The sequence below is a fragment of the Rhinoraja longicauda genome, chromosome 28 (assembly GCF_053455715.1).
Source record: "Rhinoraja longicauda isolate Sanriku21f chromosome 28, sRhiLon1.1, whole genome shotgun sequence".
NCBI classification, from domain to species: Eukaryota; Metazoa; Chordata; class Chondrichthyes; order Rajiformes; family Arhynchobatidae; genus Rhinoraja; species Rhinoraja longicauda.
The window spans coordinates 31,584,066-31,604,906 of NC_135980.1; the positions used below are offsets into that span (position 1 = coordinate 31,584,066).

At 50.5% G+C, this 20,841-nt stretch overlaps 1 protein-coding gene across 2 annotated transcripts in view; it reads right to left on the reverse strand.

Annotated features, from left to right (window-relative positions):
- tnfaip8l1 (tumor necrosis factor, alpha-induced protein 8-like 1) overlaps nt 1–20,841 on the reverse strand; it is a 47,814-nt gene that overhangs the window by 14,283 nt on the left and 12,690 nt on the right. The window contains exon 1 of one of the 2 annotated variants that reach the window (XM_078423733.1): nt 10,006–10,116. The exons of the other annotated variant lie outside the window; for it this stretch is intronic. Coding sequence (XP_078279859.1) covers nt 10,006–10,027 — 22 coding nt within the window. The 5' untranslated portion in view covers nt 10,028–10,116. Of the gene's footprint in view, nt 1–10,005; nt 10,117–20,841 lie in introns of those variants that run through there. 2 annotated transcript variants of the gene reach the window in all.

Consider the following 20,841-nt stretch of genomic DNA (forward strand, 5'->3'; position numbering starts at 1 on the left):
TACAGCATCCCACGGGCCTACAGCTTCCCACGGGCCTACATCGTCCCACGGGCCTACATCGCCCCACGGGCCTACATCGCCCCACGGGCCTACAGTGCCCCACGGGCCTACATCGCCCCACGGGCCTACAGCGCCCCACGGGCCTACAGCGTCCCACGGGCCTACAGCGTCCCACGGGCCTACAGCGTCCCACGGGCCTACAGCGTCCCACGGGCCTACATCGCCCCACGGACCTACAGCGTCCCACGGGCCTACATCGCCCCACGGGCCTACAGCTTCCCACGGGCCTACATCGCCCGGGCCTACAGCGCCCCCCGGGCCTACAGCGCCCCCCGGGCCTACAGCGCCCCCCGGGCCTAATACGGGACAAGGGCGGTCCTGTACGGATCAAACCAATTTAGCCCAATATACGGGATGTCCCAGCTAATATGGGACAGTTGGCAACCCTACCGGCAACCATCTGAAAATGAACAGGACTATTAGCAAACCTCGTATTGTGCAAGATGCCAGAATTGTGCTCTGCATCTTAAATCCACAAAATCACTACAACCGTTGTCACCTCTGTTACATTGCCTGACATTATCCTCCTCAACACATTGGCTACAACTCTTCCCTGGGCCGCCATTAACTCTGGACAGGTTTTCCAATGCAATCCTACTTGGGTTCAACAGTGAACTGGAGAGATGCCAACTCTCTCCTGATCCCATTCCCCCAGCATCCTGGGTATGGTGACCTACAACTCCTCACATATTCCTATTCCGCTTTCTCTCCCCACCCCGCCTGCCCTGGTCTGGTCTGTCCATTGTCCCCCTCACTCTCACCCACATCCCCAATCTTCCCCAATGCTGATCATTTCAAAATCATCTCTCCACATTTAATGGCCACCTTAGTTTAGTTTAGATGATCGTTTGTGTTCGCGTGCTAATCAGTCGACACAAAGACAATACATGATTAGAATCAAGCAGTCCACTGAGTACAGAAACATGTTAAAGGGAATAGCATGAATAACATTTAGTTGGGAGCTGGCAACCTCTTGATATTTCTCTACCCCACCTATCCACTAAAGGCTACAGAAAACGCACTCTAATATTGCCTTAATGACTGGTTGTTAACTCTTTGCTCAATAACACGCACGTGAAACACCTTTGGCACATTTGTTTTATGAACATGCTGATTTAATTGCATATAATATTGTTGACTTTCTTTCATTATGGATCAGAAGGAGGAATCCTATTCATCACATTTAAAACCTTTGCTCCCCACAGATGCTGCCTGACCCGCTGAGTTACTCCAGCACTCTGTGAAACGTTACCTATCCATGTTCTCCACGGATGCTGCCTGACCCGCTGAGTTACTCCAGCACTCTGTGAAACGTTACCTATCCATGTTCTCCACAGATGCTGCCTGACCCGCTGAGTTACTCCAGCACTCTGTGAAACGTCACCTATCTATGTTCTCCACAGATGCTGCCTGACCCGCTGAGTTACTCCAGTACTCTGTGAAACGTCACCTATCCATGTTCTCCACAGATGCTGCCTGACGTACAGATATGTAGGTTAATTGGCTTGGGTTTGTATACTTGGTATGAATAAATTGTCCCTAGTGTGGTAGGCTTGTGTTAATGTGCGGGGATCGCTGGTCGGTGCGGACTCGGTGGGCCGAAGGGCCTGCTTCCGTGCCGTATCTCTAAACTAAACTAAACTGGCCCTTCGGCCCACCGTCCATGCCGACCAGATTTTAGAAAATTCCCAACTTTTCACCAATTGTTACCTGATGTCACAAACACCTGCTTTAAACTTCCCATTATTTTACCAAGTGCTGGACAAGTTAAAAGGCTCCTCCTATCAGAGGTGTTCCTGTGTCCTCAGTGACAGCCCTCATCAACTGTCTCGGAATGGTTTTGCTTTGCAGACAATGTTGGTTTCTGACGACATCTGTCCAGAATCGCATGGCTACAACCTGCAGACCAGGGTGGCGCAGCGGGTAGACCCGCTGCCTCACGGCGCCAGAGTCCCGGGTTCCATCCCAACTACAGGTGCTGTCTGTACGGAGTTTGTACGTTCTCCCCGTGACCTGCGTGGGATTTCTCCGGGTGCTCCGGTTTTCTTCCGCACTCCAAAGACGTGCAGGTTTGTAGGTTAATTGGCTTCTGTAAACTGTCCCTAGTGTGTGTAGGATAGTGTTAGTGTGCGGGGATCGCTGGTCGGCGCAGACTCGGTGGGCCGAAGGGCCTGTTTCCGCGCTGTATTTCCAAACTAAAACTAAAAAACTAAAAGCCAGCCGTTAAGCAGCTGCTTGGGTTGGCAGCTCTCATGATCTCGCCTGGATTGTCCAGGAATTAAAGATTAATTTCCAGCTCACAGCAGTGAGAAAGCCAGGCGAGAGAAAAATCAACTTATAAAAATCAACTCTCACTTAGTGTATGTGACACAGGACACTCAGGACACTGGGGGAAGAGGATAAATCACTGATGATTGTGATTATGAACAGAAAGAGCAAGTCACACAATCCATGGAGTCTGTAACTGGGCGATGTTTCACTGGCTGCTGGGATAGATCAAGATCAATCGCTTTCATATTAGGCGAACAAGGTTCACAAGTTACAGGAGTAGAGTCAAGTCCACTCTGCCGTTCAATCATGGCTGATCTCTCTCTCTCCCCCTCCTAATCCCATTTTCCTGCTTTCTCCCCATAACCCTTGACACCCGTTCTAATCAAGAATTTGTCTATTTCTGCCCTAAAAATATCCACTGACTTGGCCTCCACAGCCCTCTGTGGCAATGAGTTCCACAGATTCACCACCCTCTGACTAAAGAATTTCCTCCTCACTTTTCTAAAAGAGCGCCCTTTAATTCTGGAAGGCATTGTAATAGCTTACTTTAAAGATACAGCGCGGAAACAAGCCCTTCGGCCCACCGAGTCCGTGCCGACCAATGACCAACGTAGACACCAGCACTATCCCTACACACTACGGACCATTTGCAGTTTTTATCAAAGCTAATTAGCCTAACAATCTACAGTTCTTTGGAGTGTGGGAAGAAACCGGAGATACCGGAAAATCCCACGCAGGTCACGGGGAGAACGTGCAAACTCCGTACAGACAGCACCCGTGGTCAGGATGAAACCCGTTAGGCAGCAACTCTACCGCTGCACCACTGCGCTGCGCAGAATAATATGTTCAGATTTAATAACTGCAGCAAAACACAACCTTTGCATTGCAAGATGACTACCCAATCCATCCAACCTGCACATGGGCAAATCGCAGAGTGATGGTGTCCACTCAATAGGGCGTCACGGTGGCGCAGCGGTAGAGTTGCTGCCTTACAGCGAATGCAGCGCCGGAGACCCGGGTTCAATCCCGACTACGGGCGCTGTCCGTACGGAGTTTGTACGTTCTCCCCGTGACCTGCGTGGGTTTTCTCCGAGATCTTCGGTTTCCTCCCACACTCCAAAGATGTACAGGTATCTAGGTTAAATGGCTTCGTAAATGTAAAAATTGTCCCTAGTGTGTGTAGGACAGTGTTAGTGTGCGGGGATCGCTGGTCGGCGCGGACCCGGTGGGCTGAAAGGGCCTGTTTCCGCGCTGTATCTCTAAACCAAACTAAACTCTGAACTAAATACTGAATCAGGTCTCTGGACCAAATCCTACCCTTAAATAAAGACTGAGAGTGGTGGGGTTCCAAAGGGAGGCATGTCCTGAGCACACACTGCAACACTGGCTGAGAAACCAGAGGTGGGGTTCCAGAGGGAGGCATGCCCTGAGCACACACTGCAACACTGGCTGAGAAACCAGAGGTGGGGTTCCAGAGGGAGGCATGCCCTGAGCACACACTGCAGCACTGGCTGAGAAACCAGAGGTGGGGTTCCAGAGGGAGGCATGCCCTGAGCACACACTGCAGCACTGGCTGAGAAACCAGAGGTGGGGTTCCAGAGGGAGGCAGGCCCTGAGCACACACTGCAGCACTGGCTGAGAAACCAGAGGTGGGGTTCCAGAGGGAGGCATGCCCTGAGCACACACCTTACACCCTGGCTCAGAAACCAGAGGTGGGGTTCCAGAGGGAGGCATGCCCTGAGCACACACTGCAACACTGGCTCAGAAACCAGAGCACCTGTCCAAGATAATCAACACCTCTTCCACAAATATTCATTGGAACCAAATGTCTACTTTGAAGAAAAGGTTCAAGCTAAACATTTGTCTTGGGCATTGCTTTGCCTTAAACAATGCAGCACCAACTCTGGTCTTTGTAGCAGAAGATTGTTGTAACCTCTCAGTTCTGCTTTGCCAAAGTTTATGTTGATGGGAAGAGAGTTTTAGGAGGGGCTTATACAGCTCATAAGGTTCAAATTCTTTCAACACAGAGACAGAAAGCATGTGGATCATATCCCCAGACTAATGGTTAAATGCTGGCAGTAATGTTTAGTTTAGTTTAGAGATACAGCACAGAAACAGGCCCTTCTGCCCACAGAGCCCGTGACGACCAGCGATCCCCGCACACTCACACCATCCTACACACACTAGGGACAATTTCCAATTTTTACCAAAGCCAATTAACCTACAAACCTGCACGTCTTTGGAGTGTGGGAGGAAACCGGAGCGCCCGGAGAAAACCCACACAGTCATGCTGCCTGACCGGCTGAATATTCTATGTTGTTTCCATTGTTGCTTCAGCGGTCCGTTCAGTCTCCATAGTCTGAAGGAAACAATCTCATTTCATTCCGGCAACATCACCCAATGGGAAAATAAATTAAATCCCATATCCACGTGGAATTAGAATCCCAAATCTCCATTACAAACACATCGTCAGGCACAGTGAATAATCGTAATGGAATTATGCTGTGGTTACTCATTAATTAAGACAGCGCCCATAGTCAGGATCAAACCCAGGTCTCTGGCACTGAAAGGCAGCAACTCTACTGCTGCTGCTGCTGCCCCAGGACCTGGCTAAAGAGACCATGGCAGGGATGACGGTGGAACAGCAATGGCTAAAAGCCTCTTGAACCAAAAACTCGAGAAGGGTCTCGACCCGAAACGTCACCCATTCCTTCTCTCCCGAGATGCTGCCTGACCTGCTGAGTTACTCCAGCATTTTGTGAATAAATCGATTTGTACAGCATCTGCAGTTATTTTCTTATACTTCACCTCAACAGGCCGCCCCCCCTAGAGCAAGCACTACTTTTATTTGCTGTTTAATTAATTTTACTGATTAGCTAATTTTCTAATTTGCTGATTTAGGTTCTGCAGCCAATCCCCCCCACTGGCTCCTTCACCTGCCGCTCCTCTGCTGAGCTTGAAGGTGTGTGTCACAGCCTGGCCCTAACCGGCTCCTAAACCACCCGCTCTTGAAAAACTCACCAAGGCTTTAACTTCTGCAGCTACTCCCTGCACTCGTTCCTTCACCCGCCGCTCCTCTGCCGACCCTGTTCTATATTCACACATCCAACTATGTTAAATATATTTGGAGATGAATGTAAACACTAAACTCCTCAAACTGTGGAGCATCCTGGACAATACAGCTCACCCCCTCCCTCCGTGACACACTGGCCAACCTGAGGACCACCTTCAGGAACAGACTGGTCCCACCAAGATGCAGCACAGAACGCACAGGAGATCCTTCTTCCCTGTGGCTATTAAACGGTACAACTCCTCCCCCTTCTGTCGTGGGGTAGACTGAGACTGACTCTCCCTCCCCAATCTTAGCACATCCCCCAATCCTTTCCCCCAATCATTTCATGTTTCATGTATCTTGTTGTGTTTTATGACTGTTGGCAAATCAATTTCTATGGTATAACGTTCTATCAAATCGTATTGTATAAGGTTTCGAACTTGTAAAATTAAATGGAACATACAATATGACTAGGGGTTGCCAACTTCCTCACTCCCAAATACGGGACAAAGGGTGACGTCACCGCCCCGCGCCCCACGTGAGCTCATCCGGGCGGCCTTTGGTGGAGCGGGAGCACATAGCCGCTGTCTGGGTGAGGTCACGTGGGGCGCGGGGCGGTGACGTCACCTTGTCCCGTATTCGGGAGTGAGGAAGTTGGCAACCCTACTAATACGGGACAAGGGCGGTCCCGCACGGGACAAACTAATTGAGCCCCAAATACGGGACGTCCCGGCTGATACGGGACAGTTGGCGACCCTAGATATAGCCATTAGACGCCGCACTGTACCGGGTGACCCAGGCCAGCTTAGCCAAATACAGGATCAGCTCGATTAATCGCTCCCGCCTCGTTTCATCCACACAGGCTCTGCAGCACCAACACAACCGCTCAACAATAACCAACTGCGATACGAAATTAGGGACCTTTTAAATTTCATCAAATCTTGTTACAACACAAGCAGAAACGTTTTGAACAATTCAGCCCAATCTGTTCACATCAATCAAAAACAAGCCACGCCTTGTCATTGAGCCGCAGAGCTGAACACATGGAAACAGGCCCTTCGGCCCACCTCCTCCATGCCAGCCAAGTTGCCATTCTGGGCTGGTCCTATTCTCCTCCATTAGGCCCATAGGCTTGGATGTTTCCACTAGTGGGAGAGTCTAGGACCAGAGGGCACAGCCTCAGAATTAAAGGACGTTCTTTTAGGAAGGAGATGAGGAGGAATTTCTTTAGTCAGAGGGTGGTAAATCTGTGGAATTATTTGCCACAGAAGGCTGTGGATATAATTACGACAGAGTAGACGATGGGCCGAATGGCCTAATTCTACTCCTATCACTTATGATCTTATGATATCCCTCTAAATCCTTCCTTTCCATATATCTGTCCAAATGTCTTTTAAACGTTGTAATGGTATCTGCTTATGTAGCTTCTGCTTGTATCTGCATCTGCTTGTATCTGCTTCTGCTTGTATCTGCTTCTGCTTGTATCTGCTTCTGCTTGTATCTGCTTCTGCTTGTATCTGCTTCTGCTTGTATCTGCTTCTGCTTGTATCCGCTTCTGGCAGCTCATTCCAGATATGGACTGCCGTCTGGGTGAAAATGTTGCCACCAGCTCCATCGTGTATCGTTCCCCTCTCACCATAAGCCTGCGGCCTCTAGTTTTAGAATCCTCTACCCTGAAGTCTGTGAGCATTGGCCTTATCCATGCTCTGCACGATCCCGTACACCCCGACCAGTCTACTCTTCATCTCTTACGCTCCATAAAAACATGGCAGCATATCCAACCTGTCCCTCTAACAAGCTCACAAGGCCAGGTACCACCACTCCAACTTAATGACAACTTTCCTATAATTTAGTTTAGTTCAGTTTAGAGATGCAGCGCGGAAACAGGCCTTTCGGCCCATCAGGACCGTGCCGCCCAGCGATCCCCGCACACTAACACTATCCTACACACACTAGGGACAATTTACACAAACACCAAGCCAATTAACCTACAAACCCGGACGTCTTTGGAGTGTGGGAGGAAACCGAAGATCTCGGAGAAAACCCACGCAGGTCACGGGGAGAACGTACAAACTCTGTACAGACAGCGACCGTAGTCGGGATCGAACCGGGGTCTCTGGCGCTGTGAGGCAGCAGCTCTACCTGCTGCACCATCGTGCTGCCCAGCTTGCTGGGTTGGTGAGTCTGTAGCTGGGTGACCAGGACTGCAACACTACTCCATATGTGGCCGCACACACGATTTGTACAGCTGCATCATCTCACAGTTACAGCACGTATATTTTCCATTCTCCCATTCCTATTTACATCTTTTCGAATGAGATCAACTGCAGAGAACAAGCTGTCCCAACACTCCCACATCCATGAACCAATGCCGTACAAGACAACCACAGAGAGACAGGAGACAAGGAACGGGTGATGTTTTGGCTCCTGCATGCAGGCAGTGATCAGCTTAACCTGGGATCATAGGTACACACAAAAGCTGGAGTAACTCAGCGGGACAGGCAGCATCTCGGGAGAGAAGGAATGCGTGACGTTTCGGGTCGAGACCCTTCTTCAGACGGGGGTGCCAAGCACCCAATTTACATTAACCCTACTTAACTTTTGCTTTATTGCTATCAACTTGCCCCAGATTTCACCACTCATCTACATACTAGGGGCCATTCACAGGGGCCAGTAAACCGACCAACCTGTGTGTCTCTGGGATATGGGAGGTAGGGTTGTCAACTTCCTCACTCCCAAATACGGGACAAGGTGACGTCACCGCCCCGTGCCCCACGTGACCTCACCCAGCCAGCGGCCACGTGCTCCCGCTCCACTAATGGCAGCCTCCCGGGCCGGGAGGTGGGTTGCTACGTAACCTCCGCTCCCCGAACACACTCCGTTAGTCTACACTGTCCCGGCCCGCGGGCCGAATACGGGACAAGGGCGGTCCCGTACGGGACAAACCAATTTAGCCCAAAATACGGGATATCCCGGCTAATACGGGACAGTTGGCGACACTAGGCACAGACATTGTGGGCCGAAGGGCCTGTACCTGTACTGTACTGTTCCATGCTCTATGAAATACTCAGCAGCTCAGGTGGGCACTCTGCAGAGATATTACCTCGGTTCCTGAGCATGTCCCACTGTTCCTGTCTCTTCTAGTTGGAGCAGCATATTGCTGTGTCACAACCCAGTTGTACAGCACTGAGTCTGTGGTCTAACAGCCACCAGCTGCCTTTAGTGTTTGCTCCACATCCTCCTCTCAGTACTCCACCAACTCCACAAGACCTGTGAATGTCCACATCCCAGCAAAACCTTTGCATCCCAACCTTCCTGTGAGCTCCTGTAGCCACAAGTCAAGACCCAACTTGTGCACGCATTATCCCATCACTTCACCACTCCAGTTTTGGATTCAGACTCAAGACTGAAGACAGACACAAGACGCTGGAGTAACTCAGCGGGACAGGCAGCGTCTCTGGAGAGACGTTCCGGGTCGAGACCCTTCTTCAGACTGAGAGTCGTGGAGAGGGAGACACGGAGATATGGAAGGGAAAGGTGTGAAAACGAGGGACGAGGATCATGGGAGATGTAGAATGGGTCATCGTTAGGTGAAGGTGACAACGAGGCATGAGATCGGTAAAATTTAATCGGGGGACAGTCAAACTAGTGGGAGAACGGAGGGATGGAGAGAGAGGGAAGGCAAGGGTTACTTGAATTTAGAGACGTTGATATTCATATCGCTGGGGTGTAAGCTTCCAAGCGAATTCAGACTTGTTTGCAAGGTAATGGAATGCAGATTACAAGCGTGTTTGGCCTTCGCCCGGTAGGTAGACACCCACGCTGGTCAATGTGGAGAAGTTGATAGTAAACACCCTCCGTAGTTTACAAAGCATGAAGGAGAACATGACACTCCCACCCACCCCCCACCCCCCAATTTCCATTCAAAATAATTTTAGATGCAGGTTTTATTTCACATTTTAATTCCATTGAAGCAGAGCGTCTCAAGGTTTAGTTGCTATCATTTGACAGGTTCACGATTGGTCATTTGTAAAACTTTGCCATAAGACACGACACGAAACGATAAAACCTTATTCATCCCCAGAGGGAGACTGTTCTGCCGACAGGCACAACACACAATGTACAACGTACAACACACAACGTACAACGCACAACACACAACGTACACATAACAACAATAACATTCACAACACACAACGTACACATAACAACAATAACATTAAAAAACAAAGTCACGCAGGTGAAAACGCAGGATGTTCTATCACGCAGGTCATAGAAACATTCGGCCCTTCGAGCCAGCACAGCCATTCAATATGATCATGGCTGATCATCCACAATCAGTACCCTGTTCCTGCTTTCTCCCCATATCCCTTGATTCTGTTAGCCCTAAGAGCTAAATCTAACTCTCTCTTGGAAACCGGTCACGGGTCGATCCTACAACAACAAACCAAGTACAAGGCGGACATCGGTCTGAACAAGGGTCTCGACCCGAAACGTCACCCATTCCTTCTCTCCAGAGATGCTGCCTGACCCGCTGAGTTACTCCAGCATTTTGTGTCTATCTTCGGTATTTAGGCAGCGCCCTGTTTATTGGTTTGAGCAGGAACAGAGCCACATCTTACCTTTCCCCGCCTCATGTTCCATAGCTGGGAGCGAGTGGCAGTGAAGTGAAGAGGCCGTCTCACTAAGTGACAATACAGTGGGCGGCAGCAGTCACGACAAGCCCCTGGTGCTGAGAGAGGTACAGGTAGCACTGGTGGTCTCAGCAGCCACGATAATCCCCTGGTGCTGAGGTACAGGTGGCACTGGTGGTCTCAGCAGCTACGACAAGCCCCTGGTGCTGAGGTACAGGTGGCACTGGTGGTCTCAGCAGCTTCAGTCAAGGCACGTTGCAATAGGTGAGGGAGAGGATTACTGTAGTGGGAGGTTGTTAGTGCTGACCAAGCTCGCCACACCTCCTCCTGACGTTAGGCCCAGACAGACAGACAGGCAGGCAGGCAGGCATTCCTGCCGCTCTGAGCCCAAAGCCACTCCCACGGGAGGGTGAAACATTTGAATACAAATACAGACACGTTAATGTCACAAACTATTCATTACAAGCCCTGCTTTCTACGAGCACTGCCAGTTACGCAGAGAACAGAAGGAACTAGTACTTACTCCCTGGTTGATGGTCACAAGTTGTACAGAGGGAATTTACTGTTCATAAGTGCGTCAGTGACCAAAGAACTTCCCCCTCGTCTCCTTCCTAAAGGAACCCCCTTTAATTCTGAGTCTATGACCTCCGGTCCTAGACTCTCCCACTACTGGAAACATCATAAGGTCATAAGGAATAGGAGTAGAATTAGGCCATTCGGCCCATCTACTCCACCATTCAATCATGGCTGATCTATCTCTCCCTCCTAACCCCATTCTCCTGCCTTTTCCCCATTACCCCTGACACCCGCACTAATCAAGAATCTATCTATCTCTGCCTTAAATATATCCATTGACTTGTGGCCTCCACAGCCGTCTGTGGCAAAGAATTCCACAGATTCACCACCCTCTGACTAAAGAAATTCCTCCTCATCTCCTTCCTAAAGGAACATCCTTTAATTCTGAGGCTGTGCCCTCTGGTCCTAGACTCTCCCACTAGTGGAAACATCCTCTCCACACCCACTCTCTCCACTGGCAGACTGCACCTTGGGATATGTGGATGGTCACACCGAGACTGTTAATGTCTTCTTTGCACTGATAGACCAGTTATACATTTTCACCATTTTCTTTGTTTGCCGGAAATTTCAGCCTCCAACTCGAAACTTGCCCTTGCCACGAGATCCTAGTTTTGGCTCGGTTTAGTTCATTGTCGTGTGTACCGAGGTACAGTGAAAAGCTTTTTGTTGCGTGCTAACCAGTCAGCGGAAAGACAACACATGATTACAATCGAGCCGTCCACAGTGTGCAGATACAGGATAAGGGAATAACGTTTAGTGCAAGGTAAAGCCAGCAAAGTCTGATCAAGGATAGTCCGAGGGTCACCAATGAGGTAGATAGTAGTTCAGCACTGCTCTCTGGTTGTGGTGGGATGGTTCAGTTGCCTGATAACAGCTGGGAAGAAACTGTCCCTGAATCTGGAGGTGTGCGTTTTCACACTACTGTGTAAAGTAATCTCTTGTTTATTAAAATTGAAATCTTACACAATTTTAAATTTTCTCGAGGACATGTACGGGACAAAACGTCATTGTGTTCACACGTTATTGCAGTGGAATTAGGCCATTCGGCCCATCGAGTCCACTCCGCCATTCAATCATGGCTGATCTATCTCTCCCTCCTAACCCCATTCTCCTGCCTTCTCCCCATAACCCCTGACACCCGTTCTAATCAAGAATCTATCTATCTCTGCCTTAAATATATCCACTGACTTGGCCTCCACAACGGTCTGTGGCAATGAGTTCCACAGATTCACCACCCTCTGTCCAAAGAAGTTGGAAGTTCCAATGTAACATCTTCACCCTCACTCTCCACACGCCCTGTCCGGACAGGCCAGCTCCTGGCTCTCTGAAGCAGGATGCCAAAGTGCTGGAGTACAGAAAAACACAGGGATTGAACAATCGCCGGCCATTTGGCCCTTCAAGCCCGTGCTAGTGTTCAATGCTATCATGGCTCATCATTCAAATTCAACATTCCAACTGCAGCTTTCCCGTCACATGTTCAGTTTAGTTTAGAGATACAGCGCGGAAACAGGCCCTTCGACCCACTGAGTCCGCGCCGACCAGCAATCCCCGCACACTAACACTAGCATACACACACGAGGGACAATGTGTTTACAAACTTTCACAAAATCCAATTTGCCAATTAACCTGCACGTCTTTGGAGTGTGGGAGGAAACCGGAGCACCCGGAGAAAACCCACGCAGGTCACGGGGAGAACGTACAAACTCCGCACAGACAGCACCCGTGATCGGGATGGAACCCGGGTCAGTGGCGCTGTGAGGCAGCAGATCTACCCGCTGCGCCACCATGCCGCCCTGTCTTGATCTGTCCAGCCCGAAGAACAACATCTTACCTTTGTGAATTATTTAACAATCTGACTTCCACGACATTCTGTGCTGAGAACGTTCCACAAATCCAGAAGGAATGTTTCCTCATCTCACTCCTATCCTTGGACTGTCACCCCTGGTCCTAGACTGTCCGACCATTGGTGACATAACTTGTTCAGTTGTGTCTATGGGATGCTCTCTGATTCTTCCAGTGAATACAAGCGTAATTGACCCAATATCTTTTCATCCACCAACCTATTTTGTGTGGCACGGTGGTGCAGCCTCACAGCGCCAGAGACCCGGGTTCCATCCTGCCTACAGGTGCTGTCTGTACGGAGTTTGCACGTTCTCCCCATGGGTTTTCTCTGGGTGCTCCGGTTTTCTCCCACACTCCAAAGACACACAGGTTTGTAGGTTAATTGGCTTGGTATAAGTACGTCTATAGTGTGCGGGGATCGCTGGTCGGCGTGGACTCGGTCGGGCGAAGGGCCTATCCCTGTGTTGTATCGTTAAACTAAACTGAAAGAAACGAAACTAATCCCAGCCATCCCTAGATTTGGCTTTGCTGTATTCCACTTCCAACAAAAACATTCTTACTCAGATCAGGAGATAAAATCTGCACACAATACTCAAAGTGCAGAATCACTGAGGCACGGCATAACAATCCTGTTTCTATACTCAAATACTCTGGTGACAAAGCCCAGAAAACCGCCGTCTTCTCAACTCACCCGCTTCACGCCTGTGTTTCAGGGTAGCACGGTGGTGCAGCTAGTAATGGCTTCCCAGCTCTGCTGACCCAAAGTCCATCCGTATCTCCACTGCTCTCTGTGTCAAGTCTTCATGTTATCCCTGTGGTCAGGGAGGGTTAGCATTGGTGGCCGTCTATCTACGGTTGCCAACTGTCCCGTATTAGTCGGGACATCCCGTATTTTGGGCCAAATTAGTTTGTCCCGTACGGGACCGCCCTTGTCTAGTATTAGTAGGGTTGCCAACTTCCTCACTCCCAAATATGGGATAGAGGGCGGCGTCACCGCCCCGCGCCCCACGTGACCTCACCCAGCCAGCGGCCACGTGCTCCCGGCCCGGGCGGCCGCCATTGGTGGAGCGGGAGCACGTGGCCACTGGCTGGGTGAGGTCACGTGGGGTGCGGGGCGGTGATGTCACCCTTTGTCCGGTATTTGGGAGTGGGGAAGTTGGCAACCCTACCTCCCACATCCCAAAGACGCTCAAGTTGGTCGGTTTACTGGCCCCTGTGAATGGCCCCTGGTGTGTAGATGAGTGGTGAAATCTGGGTCAAGTTAGAAACAGAAAATAGGTGCAGGAGGAGGCCATTCGGCCCTTCGAGCCAGCACCGCCATTCATTGTGATCATGGCTTATCATCCACAATCAGTAACCCGTGCCCAACTTCTCCCCATACCCCTTGATTCCGCTAGCCCCTAGAGCTCTATCTAACTCTCTCTTAAATCCATCCAGTGATTGGTCCTCCACTGCCCTCTGTGGCAGAGAATTCCACAAATTCACAACTCTCTGGGTGCAAAACTTTCTTCTCACCTCAGTTTTAAATGGCCTCCCCTTTATTCTAAGACCGTGGCCCCTGGTTCTGGACTCCCTCAACATTGGGAACATTTTTCCTGCATCTAGCTTGTCCAGTCCTTTTATAGTTTTATACGTCTCTATAAGATCCCCTCTCATCCTTCTAAACTCCAGTGAATACAAGCCTAGTCTTTCCAATCTTTCCTCATATGACAGTCCCGCCATCCCAGGTTGATAGCAATGGAGGGAAAGTTAAATAGGGTTGGTGTAAATTGGGTGCTTGATAGTTGGCACTCACGTAATGGGCTGCAGGGCCTGTTTCTGTGCTGTGTGACTACTTTGACTGATTTCCTTCAGTGTCTGGCACACAAGGACACCCAGCTGTTGGTGAACCACCTCCATCTTTCCCAATCTATTCATCATTCAGGTAATAATCTACCATCCCAGTTCTCATCAAAGTAGAGAACCACAATCTCTCCGCATTATACTGCCCCTGCCAATAAACCTCCCTCTCCCAGAATCTGTCTAAATTAGCTTGGAGCTCATCTGCTCCGTCCAGAAGTACCGACTTCTTCCAACACCCCCTCCCTCTCTCCCTCTCCCTCTCCCCACCCCAGCTTTGTGTCATCTGTAAATTCGGAGACATTACATTTAACTACCACTTCCAAACAATTAATCTGTGCTGTGACTAGCTGTGCTGCCAACACTAATCCTTCTGTGTTATTGCCTGCTGCTCAGTTCTTTTATTCTGTTTCCAGACAATCAACCAATTCCCCCTCGCTCACAATGGCCCTACGCATCGTTAATCTCTTGTTTGGAGATACAGCGTGGAAACAGGCCCCTTGGCCCACCGAGTCCGCGCCGACCAGCGATCCCCGCACACTAACACTATCCTACACGCACTAGGGACAATTTACAAAAGCCAATTAACCTACAAACCTGCACGTCTTTGGAGTATGGGAGGAAACCGGAGTGCCCGGACGAAACCCACACAGGTCACGGGGAGAGCGTGCAAACTCCGTTCAGACAGCACCTGTAGTCAGGATGGAACCCGGGTCTCTGCCGCTGTGAGGCAGCAGCTCTACCCGCTGCGCCACCGTTCCGATCCTGTGTCACCTTAATAAAAGTTTTCCATAAATCCAAATACAAAACCCCCCTTATCTGCTCCTCTAGTTGCATCCTTCAAAATATTCTGGCGTGTTTGCCATGGTTGGGGAGAGGGGACTGGTTGCATCTTGTATCGCCCAGCACTGCTGAGCAAGGGAGCAGTGATGGACTGGAGTTGCATGAAGTGACACCAGTTTCTTTAAGCATTCATCATTCCCACCCAACACCCACGGTCTCTCCCATATCTGGCAGCAGGAGACGTAGGGGGTTTCCAGCACTGGATCACAGCTGAAGAACGGAACAAATCAGAGTCTGTAGACTAATCTGGAGAAGTGTGGGCAAGATGCAATCTGACTAATCAGGGCGAAACATTGCATTACGGCATTGAAACAGTGACGCGGGTCAACCAAATGCTATTTTTAACAAATCCCGCAAACATTGAGACATTGAGACTTTCACTTGCAAGGCTCCCACATCAGTGGCGACAACTCTTTGCTGTTTGCGTTTCAGAGCAAACTAATCTATTGATCCTAGCCTACCGGTTATTAACCCAATCCACCCAGCCTTAAACAGACATCCGCAGTCCAATGTGTGTGGCATCTGCTCATTGTCACATACTTCACAAGTTCACAAGTTATCGGAGTAGAATTAGGCCATTCGGCCCATCGAGTCTAATCCACCATTCAATCGTGGCTGAAGAAGGGTCTCGACCCGAAACGTCACCCATTCCTTCTCTTCTGAGATACTGCCTGACCTGCTGAGTTACTCCAGCATTTTGTGAAATGAATACCTTCGATTTGTACCAGCATCTGCAGTTATTTTCTTACACATTCAATCTGATCTCTGCCTCCCTAACCCCATTCTCCTGCCTTCTCCCCATAATCCTTAACCCCCTTTCTAATCAAGAATCTGTCAATCTCTGCCTTAAAAATATCCACTGACTTGGCCTCCACAGCCCTCTGTGATTAACTACCCTCTGACTAAAGAGGTGCCTCCTCACCTCCTTTCTAAAACTCCATTTCCCTGCCAACCGCATGTATTTGCTCTGTGGGAAGAAACTGCAGCACCCATGCCATGCCCTCCCATGCCCTCCCATGCCATGCCAACCCAGGCCATCCCAGGCCATCCCATGCCCTCCCAGGCCATCCCATGCCATGCCCTCCCATGCCATGCCAGGCCAACCCAGGCCATCCCATGCCCTCCCAGGCCATGCCCTCCCAGGCCATGCCAGGCCATGCCATCCCAGGGAGAGCATGCAAACTCCACAAAGCAAGGCTCGCTCGCTCCTTGCAACAAACGTGTGGAATCAGCCCACGACTAAACTTTAAATAGACGACCCCCTTTAAACAATGTTATTGTGGTCGGGAATGACCCAAGGCCCTTCCTGGTTGAGATGTGCAAGGATAAAAATGGCTGCACAGATTACAGCCGCTCACGTAGGCTAGCAGTAGCTGAGCACAAGGTCATCTCCTCAACTAAATGCTGCCTTTGCCAACTCATGCCACAGATCTACAGATGTGCATCAAACGTTCTTTTAGAATCAACTCGATGGTGGTAACGCCACAAAAACACATGGCAGAGGGAGAGGTGTTGCTTGGCAGGAAACCCTTCTCACTCATGGAAGAGGAAGATAATTAGTTTAGTTTTTCTTTTGTATAAAAAAAATGACTTAGGCGTTGCTTAATTTCTTACAAAAAAAATAGTTGCAGGAGTAGGCCATTCGGCCCTTCGAGCCAGCACCGCCATTCAATATGGTCATGGCTGATCATCCACAATCAGTACCCCGTTCCTGTTTTCTTCCCGTATCTCTTGATTCCGTTAGCCCTAAGAGCTCTATCTAACTCTCTCTTGAATACTGTACATCCAGTGAATCGGCCTCCACTGCCTCCTGTGGCAGAGAATTCCACAGATTCACAACTCTCTGGGTGAGATTTTACAGAACCCCCGCAGCTTCACAGAGTGATGTTGGGGTTATCACGGGTCAGGCAGCGATTCCTGCCCTTGACCAGGAGGCTGTGACGCGCTACAAAGGCGCTCTATGCTGGTAAATCCTTTGTCAATTAATTATTTACTTCTCCGTTAATTCAGATCGACTTTCTGGTGCTACTAGGGTTGCCAACTTCCTCACTCCCAAATAAGGGACAAAGGGTGACGTCACCGCCCCGCGCCCCACGTGACCTCACCCAGCCAGTGGCCACGTGCTCCCGGCCCGGGCCGCCGCCATTGGTGGAGCGGGAGCACGTGGCCACTGGCTGGGTGAGGTCACGTGGGGCGCGGGGCGGTGACATCACCCTTTGTCCCTTATTTGGGAGTGAGGAAGTTGGCAACCCTACTAATACGGGATAAGGGCGGTCCCGTACGGGACAAACTAATATAGCCCAAAATATGGGATGTCCCGGCTAATACGGGACAGTTGGCGATGCTACAAAAGTACCAATCAGTAATGTACTGGGTTTTCTGGAGTACAATTATTTAGAAAATAGAACATTACTGGACTTTACCTTGCATTAAACATTATTCCCTTTATGCTGTATCTGTACACTGTGGACGGCTCGATTGTAATCGTGTACAGTCTTTATTTCACAAAATGCTGGAGTAACTCAGCGGGTCAGGCAGCATCTCAGGAGAGAAGGAATGGGTGACGTTTCAGGTCGAGACCCTTCTTCAGACTGATTTGCTCCACTTATGTACAGTCTTTACACTGACTGGTCAGCACGCAACAAAACGTTTTTCACCGTACCTTGGTACACGTGACAATAAGCTAAACTAAAATGTGTGACAAATTGTAAGGAGTGCTAAAAATAAAATGTAATATGTTTGAATGTTTCTGCGCTGCCGGGCAGCCCAGGTGTTGGCTGGGAAGGTTTGCCGATGACCGTTGCCGGCAGCAGCAGCAGTAGAGGAATGCAAGCGTTTCCTGCGCTCGTCTCCTGGGTCCCCTGCACAAAGCAGCAGTCCTGCAGCAACCCCTCTCAGTGCCAGCCGGCCCTGGCCTCCAGCACAACACACACTCATCAACAACAACAGTCCTGCAGCAACCCCTCTCAGTGCCGGCCGGCCCTGGCCTCCTGCACAACACACACTCATCAACAGCAGCAGTCCTTCCTGATCATATCCACTAAACTACACACATCACAGTGTGTAAGCAGGCAGCTGGGCCCTGGTCAACTCCATGGAAAAGTGTGTCGGAAGGAACTGCAGATGCTGGTTTAAACTGGAGATAGACACACACACACACACACACACACAAAGCTGGAGCAACTCAGCAGGTCAGGCAGCATCTGTGGAGAACATGGATAGGTGACATTTCACAGAGTGCTGGAGTAACTCAGAGGGTCAGGCAGCATCTGTGGAGAACATGGATAGGTGACGTTTCACAGAGTGCTGGAGTAACTCAGCGGGTCAGGCAGCATCTCTGGAGAGAAGGAATGGGTGACGTTTTTGATTGAGGCCCCTTCTTCAGACTGGGCCACAGTTACTGAGTATCCCAGTTCAGACAGGCTGTGTACAGACCATTGAGACGATGAAACATCACCTTTGTGGAGTAGAAGTGATTTCCGAATGGTTCACAAGCCTCAGTTTTGCTAACACCTTCCGTCAATTAATTATTTGCTTCTGCTTTAATTCAGATCAACATTCTTGCTGCCTCACAGCGCCAGAGACCCCGGTTCGATCCTGACTACAGGTGCTGTCTGTGCGGAGTTTGTACGTTCTCCCCGTGACCTGCGTGGGTTTTCTCCAAGATCCGTGGTTTCCTCCCACACTCCAAAGACGTGCAGGTATGTGGGTTAATTGGCTTGGTGTCAATGTAAAATTGCCCCAATGTGTGTCGGATAGTGTTGGTTTGCGGGGATCGCCGGGCAGCGCGGACTCGATGGGCCGAAGGGCTTGTTTCTGCGCTGTATCTCCAAACTAAACTAAACCAAGTAGACAGGATTGAGGGATGCAGACCATGTTCAGGTAGGTGTTGCAGTTAGGTGCTGCAGGTGGGTGCTGCAGGTGGGTGCTGCAGGTGGGTGCTGCAGGTGGGTGCTGCAGGTGGGTGCTGCAGGTGGGTGCTGCAGGTGGGTGCTGCAGGTGGGTGCTGCAGGTGGGTGCTGCAGGTGGGTGCTGCAGGTGGGTGCTGCAGGTGGGTGCTGCAGGTGGGTGCTGCAGGTGGGTGCTGCAGGTGGGTGCTGCAGGTAGATGCTGCAGGTAGGTGCTGCAGGTAAATGCTGCAGGTAGATGCTGCAGGTAGGTGTTGCAGGTAGGTGTTGCAGGTAGGTGTTGCAGGTAGGTGTTGCAGGTAGGTGTTGCAGGTAGGTGTTGCAGGTAGGTGTAGATAGTGTGGGCTGATTGTCCAGTTTCCACAGTGTACTATTTTATGTCAAATGCTCAATTATGATTGGCTATTGTGCAAGTGGGTACCTGTACCTTTCACCCACTGTTAGCGTCGCCAACTGTCCCGTATCAGCCGGGACATCCCGTATTTTGGACTAAATTAGTTTGTCCCGTACGGGACCGCCCTTGTCCCGTATTAGTACGGTTGCCAACTTCCTCACTCCCAAATAAGGGACAAAGGGTGACGTCACCGCCCCGCGCCCCACGTGACCTCACCCAGCCAGCGGCCACGTGCTCCCGCTCCACCAAGGGTGGCCACCCGGGCCGGGAGTACGTGGCCGCTGGCTGGGTGAGGTCACGTGGGGCGCGGGGCGGTGACGTCACCCTTTGTCCCGTATTTGGGAGTGGGGAAGTTGGCAACACTAGTTCTCCAGCATCTCCATTCTTCTCACATCAGCGAGTTCAGAACGTGCTGGGATTATTGTCAAAGCACGCAGCCCATCGAGGCAGCTGGAGTCCCTCTGAACGCTGTTACTACAAAGCCTTTCCCTTCTTGAGTCCCGCCAACATTCCTTCAACAATTACAGCAAATTAGTCACGGGTTGGATGCAACGCTGGGCAACAGGCAACAACACAGATTAAACTGCAATTCAGTCCAAATTGCACACAGTGAACAAAGGAAAGGAATGAGAACAGAGTGCTGATGGTCGCGGTCCTGAACACCCACATTCCAGCCATCACTGCCTCACGAGGTCAGAAGGATAGGAGCAGAATTAGGCCATTCGGCCCATCAAGTCTGCTCCGACATTCAATCATGGCTGATCCATCTCTCCCTCCTAACCCCATTCTCCTGCCTTCTCCCCATAACCCCTGACACCCGTACTGATCAAGAATCTATCTATCTCTGCCTTAAAAATATCCACTGACTTGTGGCCTTCACAGCCGTCTGTGGCAAAGAATTCCACAGATTCACCGCCCTCTGACTGAAGAAATTCCTCCTCATCTCCTTCCTAAAAGAACGTCCTTTAATTCTGAGGCTGTGCCCTCTGGTCCTAGACTCTCCCACTAGTGGAAAGATCCTCCCCACACCCACTCCATCCAGGCCTTTCACTATTCTGTACGCTTCAATGAGGTCACCCCCTCATTCTTCTAAACTCTAGCGAGTACAGGCCCAGTGCCAACAAAGAGATCTGGCAAGGAGGAACGCACTTTGATGCCAATCCACCTGCCAACATGGATTAGGGTTGCCAACGATCTAACTCCCAAATACGGGACAAGGTGACGTCACCGCCCCGCGCCCCATGTGACCTCACCCAGCCAGCGGCCACGTGCTCCCACTCCACCAATGGCGGCCGCCCGGGCCGGGAGCACGTGGCCGCTGGCTGGGTGAGGTCACGTGGGGCGCGGGGCGGTGACGTCACCTTGTCCCGTATTTGGGAGTGAGGAAGTTGGCAACCCTGGGAACTGGTATCCTGCAAAGGT